Below are 18,773 nucleotides of genomic sequence, written 5' to 3' on the forward strand. Positions count from 1 at the left end.
ATTTATGATGAATTGATACGGATTCCCACGATACATATAATTCAACAAGTAAACTTGAAAAGTAAAACAGTTTTAATTTTCGTTCCGCCCTTATATAATGCTCATTCTCATTGTATTGTACATGTAGTTTATGACCTATTATGTGATTATATATTGCATTAATTTTCTCCTTTTACACTCGTACATGCATAAGGTTCAACCGGTAGTGTGTATGACTAGAGACGACGATGATATGATAATGAGCCGTCTATGCTTCCAAATTGCGCAATTATTGATGTCAGAAGTCGGTTTAGAGGAGATGCTCTTGATCAACCGCCAAGGTGGGTTCGATTCTCGATTAACCCATTAACGCCCGGAGCACACGATTTTATCGTTCAATTTTGCGTTCTTACCATGTCTCATTCGACACAAGAAAAATTATGAAAACCACTATACTTTATACCTTTGAGAGCGTTATTTTTTAAAGTGGTATTTAAAATTGGGTAAATTAACAATTTATATTAAAAAACTGCCCATTTATACAAAAAAACGTTTTCTTGAGGTAAACTTTTTTTTCAATTCAATTTTTAAACAACTTATTATTTTTACAGGGGGGTAAAATATATGCACAAAGTGCCCTCTCGGTCTCTACTTTGAGAAACTACCGTTAGTTTTGTCAAACAATGAAGAAATTTTTTTCATATTTTTTGATGCTGCGTATCGCCCTAAAAAAATTATTTTGAGTAAAAAAGGGGGTTTTTCGGCTCTACATGCCAGTGTCCTCCATGAAAAAATCTGAAAAAATTAAGGTTATGTTTCTCAATGAGAAAAAAAAATGAAAAAATTTCCGAGTTCTACATTGCTGTATCTTGATTTTCAGAATTTTTAATGATTTTATCTGAAAGCCTGAAGCACTCAAAAAATCTGAAAAAATTCAAGGTTGTTTGGATTGTTGAAAATTACCTTCATAAATGTTTTCAGATTTTTTGAGTGATTCAGGCCTTCAGAATAAATATAAATCGAAAATAAACGTTTATAGAGGGGGTGGGGGGTAGGAGGGGTCAAGAGTTTGAAATTTCGGTTTTGGAGCCTTCTTACCATGTACTGTAACATACCAAAAGTACGTCATGATCGGTGATATACGTGCGCACGATTATTTCAAAAATTCTGAGCCTTATATAAACATTTAGAGACTTATTAAATATCGTAACAATTTTAGCTAAAACGATTGAATCAAATGATTTTAAATGTATGTTCGTAACCCCTAAGGTAATCGAGTGCCCAAATATTGCCTTCGGCTCGTGTTGTTACGAGTAACCTCTCGTTTTGAATAAAAAGCACTATAACCTTTTATCCCGCTGCACGCGCTCTCTTTTGTCTTATTCAACTAATAATAAGTCAATTAAAAGTTTCTTTACGTTTTGAATCAATTGAAAGTTACTTTATGTTTTTGTGTAAATTTAAGCTGTTGAAACATTAAAAAGGCAACTTATAATTACTATAAAAAATGTTTCATTTATTTAAAAGTAAAAGATAGTAAAATCGACCATGTACTTACAGTTCGCATAAGAAAGGTCAAACAACAATCTGGAGCCGGCAAACAGCTGAACTACCGATATTAAAATCAAATATAATCATACAATTGCCTTGTATAAAACGATGATTTATACAATCGGGCATTTATCAATTATAGCTTAACCCATTAACGCGCAAAAGTGCAATTTTGTGCATGAATTTTCCGTTGTAAAAAAATTATAGATAAAGTTAAAATATTTTCTTGAAAATCCATACCCAGGGGTTTTTGAGTATGCTCTTTCAGTATCCGGTGTTATTTTTACGATAAATAAACATTATCATCGTTTATTTTGCCATTAAAAACAAAAAACGTGATTTTTTGACTCAAAATTTTTTTTCAAAGTCGATTTTCTACCTTGCCTTGCCTTCGGAGGGTTCCCATAACACCAGAAATCGTGCACTTTTTCTCTGAACCTTCAAAAAATGCGCTGCCGCGATTTTTATCTAGCCTCTATAATTTCTAAAATGGCGAATTTATACCGAGCAGCGATATGAAAATTGCCTTATTTTTTATTTGTAAATTATTAACTTTATAAAAGAAAGTCATACAATGAAAAGTGTTCAAATTTGTTCAAAGAATACATGTGAATTTTTTTTAGAATTTTTTAATAATTTTTTCAAAATTTTTCAGATTTTTTTTGGAACATTTTGGATTTTTTCGACAGGCCGGGAAATGGTCGTATTTTGCAAAATTTTCAAAGTGGTCTGAAAAATTCTGAAAAAATTCACACGTATTCTCTAAACGATTTCAAATAAGTTTTTACACTCCAAATTGTACTTTTGAGTTCATATTTAGCGCATGTAAAATAGGTTCTGAGTGAAAAATGAGTGAATTTTTATACCGCTGCTCGGTATAAATTCGCCATTTTAGAAATATAGGGGCAAGATGAAAATCGCGGCAGCGCATTTTTAGAAGGTTCAGAGAAAAAGTGCACGATTTCTGGTGTTATGGGAACCCTCCGAAGGCAAGGCAAGGTAGAAAATCGACTTTGAAAAAAAATTTTGAGTCAAAAAATCACGTTTTTTGTTTTTAATGGCAAAATAAACGATGATAATGTTTATTTATCGCAAAAATAACACCGGATACTGAAAGAGCATACCAAAAAACCCCTGGGTATGGATTTTCAAGAAAATATTTTAAGTTTATCTATAATTTTTTTACAACGGAAAATTCATGCACAAAATTGCACTTTTGCGCGTTAATGGGTTAATAATTGATAATAAAAAGAGGAAAAATGTAGTTGTCGTAATTCGGGCTGGCCAAGTTCCAGGCATTCAACAAGAATATATACAAAAAGACTAGCTCGCACTATTTAATAATGTGGCTATCTAATATTGTAATGGCTAAAATTTTTGCCTCGTCTTGCGCTTGCCAGAGAAGTGTGTGGTCCAGTGCGAGTTTGCGTGTCCAAGCAGCAGTAATTAACGGCATCCGACGAGCTGGCACTCTTGTCTCCGTGTTTATGCTTCTTGCTCTTGTTCCATTTGTTCAACTCGCTGCCGAAAAAATTCCAAATGACCAACGTATCTCTGTGTTGAACCGCTACAAAATGAACGCGTTAGACTAGCCAAGAAGTTATTTTCAGCGATCCAGGCCCTATCACGCGGCACTTACCGAGCTTCGTGTGATCGGGACTCCAAACGATGTTGAGCATCCTGTGCTCAGGCTGAATGGGAACGGCATCCACGATGCGATTGAGGCCCGCCAGCACCGCGATTTTGGAGCGCAGCTTTTCGCCTTCGAGGTAGTACCAGTGAACCAGCAACTCACCACTGAGCTTATTGAAGAGCATCGAGTCTACCGAGCCGACGAAGTGGACCTTACGGTAGCCCAACTGGCGCTGACTGTTGACGTTCCAGAGCGAGAGCGAGGCGTCGCCAGGGCCACCGCCGATGCACAATATACCCGAGGACCAAGGGTGCCAGGCGAAGGCCCTCACACTGGCGAAGAAGGCGATCTCGAAGAGCTGCGTCAAAGACGGATAGTCGAAGACCTTCACCAGTTTGTCTGCGCAACTGAGCACGAGGAACTGCTCCTTCGGCGACAGCGACAGAGCCAATAGTTCCGTGTCGAAGTTTTTCTGAGTCAGCACACTTCCATTGGACGATCTCAGTATGAGCACGCAGCCGCTGTCGCAGCCACTGCAACAACGTCGTATGTTTTTTAGTTTAGCCGAGACACTCTGTAATGGCGGTTGCAAACCCTTTTAGTAGACTTACGTGATTATGTGCTTATCCTCTCTTGCCCAGAGGGCGCAGACAACACGACATTTGCAGCGGGTTTCTATGAGCACGGTGTTGATCCTGTAGCAAGGACACTTCCTGGACCACACGATGCATCGAAGGTCAGAGTCATATAGAGTCGTGAAACCATCCATCGTGCTCGTAGCCACTCGATTTCCTGCGTGTCACACTCATTTCAAATTTTCATCGTCCATAATTGCACAAACATACAAAATTATGCATATAAAAATAAAGAAAAAAAAACGTGTTTTATATTTACAACTATATTCATTCTTTTTCTTTTTATCAAGCCTCTAGTCGAAGAAGCACCTTTTATTTTTTAAAAGTCTTCAAACAATTCTGAGAGAATTCACTAGTTAACTAATTCGAAGACTGTTCAATTAGAAAAGATACAAACAATAAAAACGTTACATCACAAACATTTCACGAAAAATTGAAAGTAAAAAAATTAGTTAGTAACAATTGCAATTTTTTATCTCAATAGCAACGATCTCAATAAAAAAATTCACCTAAATTGTTTTTTTTAGAAATATTCAGAGAGAGTACAAAAGTGGGAATATTTTTAGAATTTTTTCAACATTTTTAGAACTTTAGTTCTTTGAATAAGTCATTTATGAGTTGTGGATAGTTAAGATTTTAGAATTTTGCCCATAGTGAACATTACATTATTTTGGCTATCATATTTTAGAAATTTTCTTGTAGCAGATAAATCATCATTTTTTCAGCTCCAAAATATTTAAATGATTTATTGGAGAGCTTTTTGAAATTCATAAAAGTACTCTTTTAAAATGTTTTTGACCTCTTAATTTTAAACTTTGAAATTAATATCGAAAGATGATAGAAGTTTATATGATTTCTCCGCATCCAAGTAAAACTAAGTCCAGAATGTGGCTCTACAATTATTTTTTTATGTTACACTGAGAAGCTTAAAAAGTAATAAAAAGTAGCACAGGTTGGAAATATAAGCAAAATTACAATGGTGCAACATAACTTTTACTATTTTACTATATTAAAAATTACCTTGTTGTATAAAAATTGTTATCATACTTTCAAGCTACGCAAAAATAAAATAAAACTATCCAACCCATTAAAACCCATAAAAAACCTTATAAAACAATCGACACTGACTTCACAAAGACAATAAAAAAGATTCAAGTACGTGAAAGTAAAACCGTTTTCAGGTGGACCCAATAGGGTACCACAAGTCAATATAGTTCCCATTACCGTAAGTTGATTAATAAATAAAATAAACAAATACTATCTTCCTATAATATTGATCCTTTCAACTCCCAATAAAGTCTTTAGAAAAACTCAATTTATGTATTAGTAATAATTGTAACGCGATGTAATTAATAACGTTTTAAGAAAAAAAATGTAAAATTTTCGAGTTGTCGCATAAAAATGCATAATTCGTTTTCATGTGATGTATCGTAATAGGTGTTTCAGCTTACCGGCTTCGTTCCATTTGACGGCGCAAAGATAAGAAGGATAATCGACTCTCTGGATTTTTGACATATTTTTGAAATCAACGTCGCAGATGCAGAGCGTGTCCGAGAGGCCCGCCGCAAGTATGTTCTTTGAGCTCCAGTCGATTATGTGCTTGTATCTTAACGCCATGGCGAAACGGAATATTACTAAAAGCGAGCGACAAATAGCGACGCAATAGAGCGAACGACGCACCGGCGAGAAGGAGAAAAGCAAGCGCAACAACAATATGCGTATTTATAGTAACGGTGCATAATATCGTATACGAGGCTCGATCTGCTGACGCGACAGAGCTTCGATCGGTATGTGGCAAAATAATTACAATTATCGGTATAGCTCGGCGACTATCGCTACTTACAAGCTCCATGATCCCGGTAACGTTTGGACGTCTCTCCCTTGATGCTCATGAGGGGATACTTGCGGGGCCTCGCGTCCCACTGGCACTCGTCGTCGTTGTCGTTGCAACCGAGGCCGCCGCAACAGACAGAGCCGGAGCCGCAGCCGTCGTCCTCAGCAGACGGCGATGCCTCGCCGATGTTGAGGATGCGCTTGCAATTCATCCCGTCGAATATGTTGAGCGAGTGGAAAGCCGTGTCCATGTACTTTCTGCGCCAGCGCTCGGTGGCGTTTTTCACCTGCATAAAAATCGGCGGCCTAAAAATCATCATCCAAACAATCGAGATCGAGTACGTACCTCCTGAAACACGTCGAGGTAGAGGCCGTCGGAGTTGTGATCGTCCTCGTGCGTGTGACGATAGTGCGACACGTCGAAGCTCACGCCCCGTCTGCGAGGGATGAAACGATCGGCGCCTCCGCAGCGTTCGATGAGCGAAGGCCACTGCACACGCAGCGATGCTTGCAGTTCCGACAGTTCCTGTTGTGGCTGTTGCTGCTGCTGTTGCTGCTGCTGTTGCTGCTGCTGTTGCTGTGGCTGCTCGAGTACCAAGCCATCACCCGTTGTAATTAACCCCTCGGCGGTCAAGCTCTGCAAAAGAAAAAAGTTTTAAATAATCGCACTGTTCTGAATTGTACGTTAAACTTGGTTCGAGCTGTTGGTAGGTTTCACGGAAGCCCACCTCGAGGCAGGGGCTGCATTTTTCAAAAAAGCTCACTAAAACGCACATACGGAGCTATTTCAGACATGTCACAATGCATCTGCGATACAAGGAGCATGGACGTGCTCGAGAAAAGATGAAAATGGGCGTTGTGTGCACTCGAGTCACACGGGCCAGGCAGTAGCGCAGGAAAAACCAGTTGTGCATCTGCTGCAGAAATTTCACAGCTCAACTGCGAGCGCACCTACTTACGTGCATTACATAATGGGGCCGCATTTTTTCCGACGAGCAGCTCGCCCGGTGCGACCGATTGTTTGCCTGCAGTGCAGATCCGTTGCTGCGGCTGCACCTGAGAAAGTGCCCTGTAACGGATTAGCAAACTGCACTTGGGCGTTCGCGCACTAGAGACGATGCTCGGGGGTCGAGAAGGAAAAATTTGGAAAAGAACCCGTGACGCGTTCACGCATAGACGCGTGCGGCGACTGGTCGAGTCGGACTATAACAATATATGTAAATCGAGTTCCTGTTTCGGGCAGCGACACTTTGTTCGCAATTTTGATTTGTCTCCTTGAAAGCGTTTGCGCCAATGCAGCCCATCTTCGAGACTATGATATTCATACGTTAATTCTTGGGCTTTTTACTCAATAGAATGCAAAGATAAAAATGCAGCTCCAAGTCCGTTATCGGCTTGCGCTTTGCTCAACGCTTCGCAGCTGCTCGACTTTTTACACACACTAGACTCGAGAGCTGCAATTCGAAACTCGAGCTCTCATTTGCATATTAAGCTATTTACATGCATAAGCTATTCGCATTCGACAGTGTATTTTATATACCTGTTTATTCGGCATCGATAGGTACTTATTCATTTTTTGCATTAAGAATTTGAGCTTGGTTTCAATTTTAAGCGGAAAGAACAAACCTATTCGCCTAAATTGGAGTTGGTCTTTCAAATTTTTGGCAATCAATTTTTTGCTTCTTGCATGCAATTGGCAATCAAAAATTTAAGAACTTTTACACAATCGAAAATATATTGGTTCTCTTCTCAACGAGACCCTTGCACTGTTATATAATGCGCCAATATCGCACGTCAACTTGTCTCTGCAGCAAAGTCATCGATTGCCACACGTCGAAGCTACTTCGCGTAGTGACGCGCGTAGTGCCGCGATACGCCGTGCGGACTCGACGACTAGACCATGCGCTAAAAGTCTTATATTTGTATTATAAACGCTGCAAAGGGGTTACGATGTTCTCGACCTATACCTTTGTGTTGGTGCTGCTGCAGGGGTGCTTCGAGGGGGTCGAGCTGATTTTTAACTATGCGCCGCAGCTCTCTCAGAGACCCGAATAACGAGATACCGTACTTTTAGTATGGCGCATAATTCTAGCGAGGGCAACTAAGGGAGCTATTCGCCTCGCTTTTCTCTTTTCGCTCTCTTTCTCTCTTACTCTCGCGCCCTTTTGTATACTTGAGCTTTTTAACATTAATATCAGAGAACGAGCAAAAAAGTAGATTCGTTACTACCTACTATTTGTTACGTGCAATTTCAATGCCCTGCAAGCTATTAATTGATAAATATTTTAGATTAGTGATTATTATACTTGAACATTTATAGTATTTATCTCAATAGTCATAAAGTCAGAAAGAGTCAAAAAGAGCTACAAATTTCGGCTTCGAGCCTGACGCGGCAATTCAAAATCGCTCGATAAAATATTTCATGAATACATTATATATTTCACAAATAAGTTTCATCGCGCTACGTTGCCATTGGAAAAATACTTGCACAAGATCTTTCATCGTTTTGTTTTTCTTCTCGCCACTTTAATCTCTTCTTTTTTCGGCCTTCTAGCACGCGAACTGCGCCAGACTATATAGCTCTACTGCGCGCATTCGAATTCGCAAACTTACTTACACATAAACACGCTCATACGTAGCATACACCTTCAACATATATAAATACCTACAAGCAGTACAAAGAGAGAAAGAGAGAGAGGAGAGAGAGAGAGAGCAGTATCTAGATTCCGGCGTTCTTAGTATGCATGTTGAACCAGGAAAGGCTTTTATCCTGTAAGCACGAGAGAGGGAGGGTAAAGAAAGAGGGAGGGACGGTAAGAAGGGGAGTCCGATTAGTGATTAGAAAAAAAAACCTGCCACAGCGCAGCACAAAGGCATTGAACAGAGTACGCGAATTTGTTTGTGTCATACATTTAAATCGGCACGCAGCACGCAAGATCGACGTTGTTTTTTGTTTTAATTTTTTTTCACCGTTCACTTGGATTTCGCGCGCATTGTGTGTGTGTGACGTGTGTTCGGAATATTTGGCACGGGCACGTTCGCTCACAATGCGCCCAGCCGAATCACGGCACAAATTTGCGCTCTCTTCAAATTCGACGCGGCGCAAATATATCGAATATTGGCTGTTTTTTCGACTAATGACTTGGATAATGTTACGGAAGTTCGAACCGTGATTTAAATGCTACTCGTCGCAGACGTGCACGTGCGCGATGATTCACTTGGATCGGAGACCAATGATATTGGCCAGTTTTCTTAAAAATTTTTGTGAGAGTCAAGCTTGGCATTAGCCATACTAAATGCTTTGAATTTATTTTACAGTACTTGAACGCTGAAGATTGTTCATAAAATAATGAATCAAAACGTAGCAAAAACAACGATAAAATCAATTAAATTGAAAAAAAAACATTGATTCATTGCTTAAAAAGAAGATTTTGAAGCTCCTCGGATGAAAAAAGTTTTTCGTTAAAAATGTAAAAAAGAAAATGTTATATTTCTACATCGGTTCGGTCGATAATTGCAAATAAGGCAGAAATAAGGCGAGTATATTAGCTGCGTGTTTAGATGCGCTTGAACGTGGATCGTACGCGAAAATACGAAGAGCGCGATAAACGTATTAGAGCAGCGGTGTCGTACATACGCTATATACGTATGTGTATGTAAGTCGCAAGGCACATCGAAAGCTGTTAATAAAAATGCAGGCGGAGGCCGCTGCCGCTCGTGCTATGAAAAAAGCGGCCAAACTGCAACGATCAAAAGAAGCGTATACAAGGCGTACGTATAGGTATAGATCGCGCGCGCGCGTGTGTGTGGCTCTCTCTCTCTCTCTCTCTCGAGCTAGCTCGCTCGCGCTAAAGAGCAAAAGGAAAAATATCATCTCGTTGGAGCAAGAGCGATCCAAAGAGTTAGATATAAAGCCGGAGGGAAGGAGCCCGGGATAAAAAGAAGAAGAGGAGAGAAAATTGCAAATACAAGCGGCCGGACCAGTCATCCCGAACTGGTGTGCTCTGCGAGACTCTTCTTCTCGTCTGCTGCTGCCGTTTCTTCTTCCAGCTATATAGCATTTATACACGAGTATATATACGAGGCAGGTATATATGTATATAAAGCAAGTTGCAGCAGCAGCAGCTCTCCTTCGTTCAAGGATCGCATCTTTCTGGCTGCGCGCGAGGAGAGCCTCTGCGATGCCATGCAGCTATATATGCGGCAGCTCTCCTCGCGGTGGCGAGCTGGCTCCGGCGTCACGCGTGCGTGTCGCTGCACTCGACGCTCCGGCCTAGCGTGAGTTGCCTCGCGCACGCCTCTTTGTGTGTGTGTGTGTGTGCGCTTATAGCTGCAACACTCACACACGTACACGAGCTGCAGCCAGCCGCGCTGACGGCCGAAGGAGAGCCGAGCGCGAGATAAAATTATATATAGGAGCTGCCCTCGTGCTCGCTCGGATTCCGCATACGTCCTTCCTCGTGCATCGTCCAGCTCTCGTATATACAGGTATATATAGTAGCTTCGCGGTATATGCTACGGTAGATCCAGCGCGGCTGGCTCGGCTTCGCCAGTTAAGCCTTTGTGTGTGCGTGCGCGTGTGTATGTGTGTGTGTGCTGCTCGGCTGGAGTCTGGATCGCTGCGGTATGGAACGCGTCTGGACCGCCACCGCCGCTGGCCGGTCCCCGCCACTCGGACGGACCCCTTTACCCATCTCTCTTTCTGCAGTCTCGCTCCACGCTCTTTATAGAAGCCTTTGCTCTCTGCTCGCTTTAGTCTCCGCTTGATCGGCTGCGAGCACGAGTGCAGCGGGACGAGCTGCTAATAAAAATACCCGTCGACTTTTCGCGATTGACCGGCGTATTTCGTAAATGATCTTTGCTCGACTCCGTCCTCGAGCTCGTGCCCATCGTCCGCCTGTCTCGTTTCGTTCGCGCTCGAACTTTGCCGTGGTGTCGGCCGAGGATGCGTACGAATCGAGTGACGCCTTTGATCTGCGCGTACTTGCGTTAAAGAGTAGCCAACGATTGTCAAATTGTGCGCTCGAACTTCCGTGTTGGATTTGTGCGTGTGTGAGCGGGGAAATTCGAGCTTGTTCCCGTCGCGATGGCTCGCCAGCCACATTGACAGTGCCTTGAATCGATCGCGTATTCATCTCATCGGTTCATTCTGCTTAGTGCGTGTTGTGGTGATGATGCTAATGATTATGGTAATGGTGATTATGATAATGGCATTATGTGTTTAGAAATTGTCAAAGTTCAAGAATCAATGACGATCGTTCGAAAGGGTGCGCGCAGCTCTTGGTTACGAGCGCGACTCGATCGCGACTCGAGTGACATTGGCCTGCTCTCGAGCCGCTCGAGCTCGCTACCGTCGCCAGCGATCAGCCAAGGTATGCCTTTTTCCATGTCTAGTTCATTCGCGATCGTTTCGACCAACTCTCGATAGTTGACCTTTTGTAGTCGAAAACGTGTGTCGCACCATAGAACGCCGAACGACTAATTTCTTGAGGGTATAACTCATAATATTCGATCGATTCCTATACACTGCGGTGCGCTGGACACTCGCACAAAGTGCGATAATTGTCACTCTCTGCAGTGGTCGCGATGATCTGACGTTTAGCGTCCACGTGTACGGTCTCGGCTGCGGTTTACATAGTTAACCAATACGTTTGTAATTGAAAGCGAGAGAGAAAGAGAGAGAGAGAGTGTGTGTGTGTGCCAGCTTCATTGGAGACGCGGTGCGCTGGCGGCGTCGGAGACATTAATGACCGTATGTGGCTGTAGCTGCGATCGAGACTCGCCGCTCGAGTCTGGCGCCAGCAGCAGAGAGCCGCGAACGTGCCTTTGACTGGACGCGCGCAGCCGAATCGTCGTCGATCGATGCTCGCAACCCAATTCTAGCGCCTCTTGGGAAATATGTCGCGACTTCCATATAAGCGTACTTTGCCGATCTCACGCGCCTCGCCGTCTCGTGTTGCATTTATGATCAGACGTTAAACTCTATCGATGCTGTGTTGCTGACGGACGCCGCAGCCGCGACCGCCAAGAGACCTTCGATATCGCTCGATTGCTCGCGTGCGCGCGTTGATCGGCTATTTTCCTCGACGCTTGCTCCGCATAATGCCGTATAAATAATGCAACGCGATCGGGCAGAAAATTTATTTGTTCGCCATGGGCAGCGACTGCGAGATCTCGCAGCGCGAGCCAGTAGTTTGTGCTTGTAAATGCAAATGTGCCCAAAGCTGTACACGACGAAGCTCGCAGCCCGTTGAGCCTGTTCCGATCGGGAATGTGCGTATCGTCCCACCGACGCACTCCCACCTGCGATCTGCGCGGACGGCAAATTCTAACGTAGCTCGAGCGTTCGGAGCAACGATCCAACTTCGAGCCGGTCGACGCATTGAGTCGTTATAAAAAGTGTCGGTTCTTTTGCGAGCTCTTTTACAGAAATCAGCTGTACTTTTTATGTTGTCTCGTGCGTTTTTTTCATTTTTTAGCATTTACACAACGGTGATTTACATCTGTTGGCATTATAACGTAACGTTTTTAACATTAAGGCGTTGTAAACTCGGCAACATACTCTACTTCGACGAGAATCTAGAAAAAAAAATAAATGAAAAGCTATAAGGATACGCGGCATCCGATGACAGGCATCTGTGATATTCATACAACAAGTGGCGTATACGGCAGATATATTGAATAATTCGATTGCAAGAGGAGCACCGAGATATAGTAAGATATTTTCTACACACTTAAAATGGCTCGAGTGTTGCAGTTCGAGCCGCGCGGAATGCGCCAAAACGACGGATTCCTGCGGATAATTGGACAGTTGCCGTTTCCCGTAAGCGCGATATTATCTACTTGATGCCGCTGCTATACTTTTGTTACTATTGCAAGTCTGTCGGTGAAAATCTTAGTCTCCTGCATAGTTAGGGTTCTTTTTTTGTCTTTGTCAAAGGCACGTCTTGTGATATTTTCGATATCGATGCAAAAGTAGGAAAAAGTTGATGAATTCGTTATTACCGCGAGCCAGTACATAAATCATTGATAGTCGTGTCAGTGGCCAATGGCGCATTCAGTGCTGCATATGTTACGTGTATTATTTGCTTTTATGTGCAGCAGAGCTAATTGTGCAACTGGCGCGGCGGAGACGTTCGTGTATATAATATAGCCGATACACATGCGAACACGCGTTGGCACACGCTGCAGTACGTTTCGCGCAAATGAGTTACGAAGGTAACAAGACAGCCGTAAATACAGCGAGTAAATAGAAAGACGAGGAGCAGTCAGTTGAGTCGATCTCTAGACCTCTCGACTCGAAGATTTACGCTATGTGTTGTACGGACAAAAATACTGTAAGACATCTTTTTTTTTTGAGTGAATATAACTATAATACTCAATGAAAGTGGAATTTTCAACCGATAATGAAAATTTTATCACGTATTTATGTATGTAGTAAAAATATAAATTTATACTACAAAGTTTAGTCATTTTTTTATTGACACTTTTTCCATTTTTCACTTTCTTCTATAAGTGAGGTATTTATAACGATAGAGGTGCATTATAGACTCGTTAAGAAAGAATACCCACGGCTCCTGTACATTGCTTATGAAAAAATTTTCGATAATATAACAGATGATACAATCTACACAGATACTCAGCAGAAACCTTTTGACTATTAAATCAAATACGTAATTAATTGAACTTTTTTTAAATTTTAATAGATATCGTGTATTAAATCCGTTATAGTACTTGTACTGAGCAGTCAAGCATAGTGAAAAATGAATACAGTTGATAAGAACTTGTTTTATCTCTTTATTCAAACATCAAGCGTAGCATTATTTAAGTATTGTTTTATTATTGCTTTAGAAATGTAGTAATCGTTGTATGGCTTACTTAATAGGGTGTTGACGTGGAAACTCAAAGTCTAGGATTTGAATATGGTACCTCTATCAATCAATTCATTTGAAAAAAATAAATATTACGTGAAATGAGCTGTGTAAACTAAAGACGAACTTATACTTATATACTTATGATTGTTGGCAAAGACAAGTTATGTTTTCGAATGCAGAGTCGCGATAGATTGCACGAGTACTTGGCAACGCTAATTGAATGTTTACTTTGCTCATACCTCTATAGCAAGTACATAAGGATATGTATGCACAGCCAATCGGTAGCTTTGCTTTTTCTGTATACACAAGCATGGTAATGTACGCCGAAAGCTCCTTCAAGTGTGCACGTGTTACACGTACGCGTCGATCGACGAGTGACATTCGGCCGATACTTAACTTTGCGCGGGGCTTCTTCATCCAAGTACAATTATTAAGTTGGTCATTCGTACAGGCAACGATGTAAACTTGAACGCACGTTTGATCGGCGAGCTTCAAAGCTTTTTCTACGCGATAGCTGTAGAAGCGGGGGAGCAATAGAGAGCCGCGCACTAGGGAACGGCAATCAGCGCGTAGATCATTCGGAGATGTTAATTTTCAAGCTGGCTTCAATTAAGCATCAAAATAGCTATCCGATATCTCGCTCGTGTGTATCATCGTTTGTTCTCCGTTGTACATAAGAATCTCGAGGATGAATCGTCGAGCATGAAATGTGTGTGTGTTGCGTGCAGTGCAGTGCTTGCGTAGCGCGTGTACGTGTCAAGACTCGAAGATGAATTGCGCGCACACAAATGTAATTGTAAAAGTAGTGGATCGGCAATTTATTGTAATGACTTTTGCGAGCTGCAGCGCCGTACTAGGAAGGAGAAGAAGAGAGAGAGAGAAATAGAGAGCAAGCAGATCTACGTACATGCATATAGGGCACACGTGCATATATACAGTTGAATAATACACGCGCTTCATGGGTGGCGATCGCCGCGATGCTCACTGCCACCGCATGGGGTTGCGGATCGATCCTCTCGCTAGCTCGGCTCTCTACCGCACGGCTAGTTGTCTTGCTCTCTCTCTCTGGAACGTGTCTGGGCTCGATCGCGGCACGCATCTCTTCGTGCACCAGCGAGTGGGCCATGATCGCGGCGCTACAAGACTCCTCCAAGTCTGTACGTGTACCGTGAGCCATTCTCTCGGCTGCGCACCGATCGAAATCGCATTCGCACTCGCGAGCTATATCGAATCGATGCAACTGAGAATCGCACGGCAAACATTTTTTAAAGGTTCGCGCGGTTCAGATTGAGCTCTGCCACACGATTCACGAGCCAAGCGACTCGAGAGCGACGAGCCATGTGCGAGAGAACCGGTCGTTTTTGGGGCTCGTCTCGACATTTACCTACATATAGCACCGAGGCAACGTACGAGACAAGGTCGCACGTAACCAGGAGCTAGGGTCATTCGGGCTTGTACACGGGGTAGGAAGAAAAAAATCAGCATTAGTCAAATTGACGGTGGCCGAGTGAGCGAGAAGCGAGCTTCGCAATATATATACGAGCGAGAGGTGCCTCGACTACCTCAAGATATTCGGTCGTTGCGCGTGCGAGCCGGAGGAGCCGAAGGAGCAGTCCTTTGGGGCCTAGTGTACGCCTCACCCTATCCTACGTATGTGCCTATACATATACGTGTGCTTGGCTGCTGCTGCTGCTGGGTGCCTGTGTGTACGCGCGCGCGCGCGGCATAAGCAGGACGACACGAAAACGAGTTTCTCTCCCGCGAACGACTGCGGACGAGCCAAGAGAGCGAAAGAAAAAAAGGAGCAAGAGAGGCCCACTCTCTCGTGAGCTATACTCTCTTGGCTCTCTCTCTCTCTCTTTCTCTTTCTCTTGCTCTCTTCGCTCCGTGTGTTGCTGATCACATAATCGTACGTTCACCTCGGCAGTCGTCTGGTGTGCATATAGCACCTTCTTCGACGCACTCTCCTTTCTTATCCTTTCTTCCTTCCTCGTCTCGCGAGCTCCAGCTCTCAGAGTCTTTTTTCGCTCGTTCCTGCGATCCGAGGCATCGATGCCGCAGCTTCCTGTACGCGTCTTCGCCGTATACTAAACTACTTTTTCTCGCTATTTTCTTCGGTTATCGTTTTTGATAATTTTTCCTTTTGCTCGTCGATTCACCGAGATTCCTTCAGTTTATGCAACGCGACGCTCTTGGTGTCCACGTGCGACGATACATCGCGTTCGGGTGAAATTTTCGTTTACGTCCAAGGAGATATGCTGCGGAAAAACACGCATCGCGCGCACGAGTAAATATGAAAAGAGAGAGAATGGAGGAACATGGAAAATCGATGGTGGTTCGACTCGGTCGTGCGTACGCGTTACGAAGATCCAGAGTCGCGAGGCTAGAGACCGGCGCTTTCGGCACGCCTGGCACTGCTCAAAGAGCTCGCAGCTAGAGCGGCAAAGATGGTCGTCTCTCTATATGCAGCCAGAGTCGAGTTGCGGCCGACGGCGACTCCACTCGCTCAAAGCGACACGGGCCTTGGTTTTGCATTTTTTACCGCAGCCATAGCACGCTCGCAACTATATCGGTTCGTCTATGCGGTCTACATGTACGAGCAACGCCAACTATGTTGAGAAAGAGAAATAGGCTCGCGATTCGATTAAAATTTTCAGCTTGGGCAGCTCGACGGGTATGGCAGCTTAAAAAAGTATTATTCGCGAGACAAAGCAGCAGCAATCGATCGAGTATCCGTGAGCGCGGCGATGCCTCGATAATCAGTATATTGCCGAGGTATATGATCGAGCGAGGATCCGCAGCTCCTCTTGGCTCTCTCGAGTTTTATGCGAAGAAGAGCGGCGCAACTCATATAAGCCGGATCGATCAGGAGGCGCGCAATTACACGAAAGCAGTTTATAAAAGTCGGTTGCATTTCGAAATTGTGTACTCGCGAAGATGCAGCACGCACGAGAATATATATATAGCGCACAATTGGTTCACGATCGCCTGTGCAGCTCGTCGTACTCGCGGCCTCTAGACTCGTGAATTCACATTATAGAGTAGCTCTCATCGTGCTTGGAGCTTCGCAAAATTGTCCGACAAATAAAGCTCGAGGATCGGCTTGTTGTCGTTGGCGTTTGGGGTGCTCGATCGCATTAAATTGGCCCCGGTGTACGTCCGGAAACGAGCCGAAAGACGCAGCTCGAAAATATTTTCGATACCGATTTCGGTGACACTGATCGCGTGCTCCTTGACTCGGTATCACTCGTTTCCATAACTTTTACTCTATTCCTTTTTTTTTATGGATTTTTGCAAAAGCTATACGTTTGTTCTATTAGGTATACAAGCTGAAAAGCAGTACCGCGAGTCGCGATCAGTACGCACGTGTCCACGCGCATATAGGGTATTGGCCACGTACTTGTATATCGAAAGTACTTTGGTCATTTATTTGTGTACTATACCGTGTTCGGTTTGATAAACATGCTCGCAGTTGGACAAGCCTGAAAGAAGCCGACAACATTGGCGAGTATTTGCAAGTTGCACTGCACAAGGCGCAGAGATCGAGCAGCAGCAGCAGCAGCAGCGCGAGAGCGAGCTCGGCCGGCGGGGAGAGAAAAAAAGGTGGAGAAGCAAAAAAATCGGCGCGCTCCGACTCGGAAAGAAAGAAGGGATAGACTCGCGAGGCACACAGGCCCGGCTCGTTGTTCGCGGATGGAAGCAAAAAAAAAAAAAAAAAGTCAAAGCGACCAAGGTCGTCCCGAGCGAGCTCGTGTCGTGCACTCGCGTGTGCGTATACACTGCTAGGGATATAGCGCGCGTGTCTTGTGCGCACCGCGTCTCTCGAATCGCTTGGCGCTTGTTGTCTCGAGCCGGGGTATAACATATACACGCGTACGTATACATACGTACACGTAGGAGTGATGCAGTCGCGCAAAACGTCGAGCGGCTAAACTTGGCCACGAGCGTCGTGTGCGTCGAGAGCCGCGAGGCGCTGTTCGCGATGTAGCTACACCATAGTCACACACACATACACAAACACACGAACGCACATCGTTGAGATCGCGTATGCAAGATTCAATCGATGAGATCTTGCTGGCCGATCTCTCGAGGAATCGTCCCCGTCGAATCTCCACTTGTCTCGAGTCTTACTTCTCTATACTTCGATACGCGTATGTTCCTACGTATATATATGCGCAGCGCCTCACGATTGAGATTTTATTTCGATGACTTGGCCTATCGTTCGAGTCATCTCGAAAGCAACCCTTTTATCCTCTCTGCACTTGGATATATATACACGTGTGCGGAGTGAAACGCGCTGCACGCAACTCTCGCATGTACGTGCCAGCAAGCAAATTGTCCTTTAAATCGGCCATCGCTGGCTGTCCCGCGACGCTTCGGCAACGATATAATCAGCCGAACGCGCGACGATTTCGCGTGTCGAAAAAAGGACAATTAATTTTCTCGAAACGCGTCGAAATTGAAAAGGGGCCGGATTCGAGTTTTGCAGCTGACTCTTACTTCGAACAGTTTCTCATTTTAGTTATTCGCTGCTCGTCAAAGGATCGGCCTTGGGACGAGCGAAACGATCGCGTTGTCACAAAGCCAAGTACGGAATCGGAGCTAGAAAAATGATGGGCACGTCAACGAGTATATGGTCGCGCATCAACGCAGCAGCTCGCGCGTCAATTAACATCTCAACTAGGGCTCCGCAGTGCAGCCGCGTATACACACATACATAAAAGCGGATCTCGTCGAGCGTCGGAAGCCCGATGGCGATTCGAGCTCGGCAGTCGGCGAGAGATCGATCGTCGGTCGCGGAACGTCGCGAGTCGGCCGATCCATCATTCCGCTCCGCGTTGCAGCTATGCGCGCGGCGTAATCGCGCCCAGTGCGCAGGAGCGATCTCTCGTTCGCTCGATTTTCTCGTTTGGCGCGCGGAGGCGCGATTTTCAGCGTCCGATAAAGCGATATATACGCATATAGCATTGCGCGACTAGCTTACACGCGCTTACTCTCTCTCTCTCTCGAGCTGTATGTATTATGTAGCATATAAAGAGGTGCAGGCAGTAGCTGAGCCGCTCGTTTTGCCGGCCGCTCGACGCACATTCTTCGCCGAGCTCGGACAATCTCATTCTCAGACTGCTGCTGCTGCTGCTGCTGCTACTGACGTCATATATGTGTACGCGAGAACATAGGCTCATTTATATGGCCGATCGAGAACGAGTTTCATCGTTCGAGACTCATCCTCGCCCGTCCGCGATGCATATTGCGTCGCTGCACGCGTGT

At 44.2% G+C, this 18,773-nt stretch overlaps 1 protein-coding gene across 2 annotated transcripts in view; it reads right to left on the minus strand.

Moving 5' to 3' along the window:
* Positions 1–2,759: 2,759 nt before the first annotated feature.
* LOC106656770 (cell division cycle 20.5, cofactor of APC complex-like) overlaps positions 2,760–18,773 on the minus strand; it is a 34,017-nt gene continuing 18,003 nt past the window's right edge. Inside the window, exons 2-7 of one of the 2 annotated variants that reach the window (XM_014377918.2) lie at positions 5,978–6,268; positions 5,642–5,918; positions 5,250–5,432; positions 3,775–3,955; positions 3,170–3,696; positions 2,760–3,097 (exon numbers count right to left, since the gene is read on the minus strand). In XM_014377918.2, coding sequence (XP_014233404.1) covers positions 2,880–3,097; positions 3,170–3,696; positions 3,775–3,955; positions 5,250–5,432; positions 5,642–5,918; positions 5,978–6,268 — 1,677 coding nt within the window. In that variant the 3' untranslated portion in view covers positions 2,760–2,879. The remainder of the gene's footprint in view (positions 3,098–3,169; positions 3,697–3,774; positions 3,956–5,249; positions 5,433–5,641; positions 5,919–5,977; positions 6,269–18,773) is intronic. The other variant, XM_023461141.1, reaches the window with a different exon arrangement.

This window comes from Trichogramma pretiosum, unplaced genomic scaffold (genome assembly GCF_000599845.2).
Source record: "Trichogramma pretiosum strain Unisexual culture from Peru unplaced genomic scaffold, Tpre_2.0 scaffold123, whole genome shotgun sequence".
Lineage (NCBI taxonomy): Eukaryota > Metazoa > Arthropoda > Insecta > Hymenoptera > Trichogrammatidae > Trichogramma > Trichogramma pretiosum.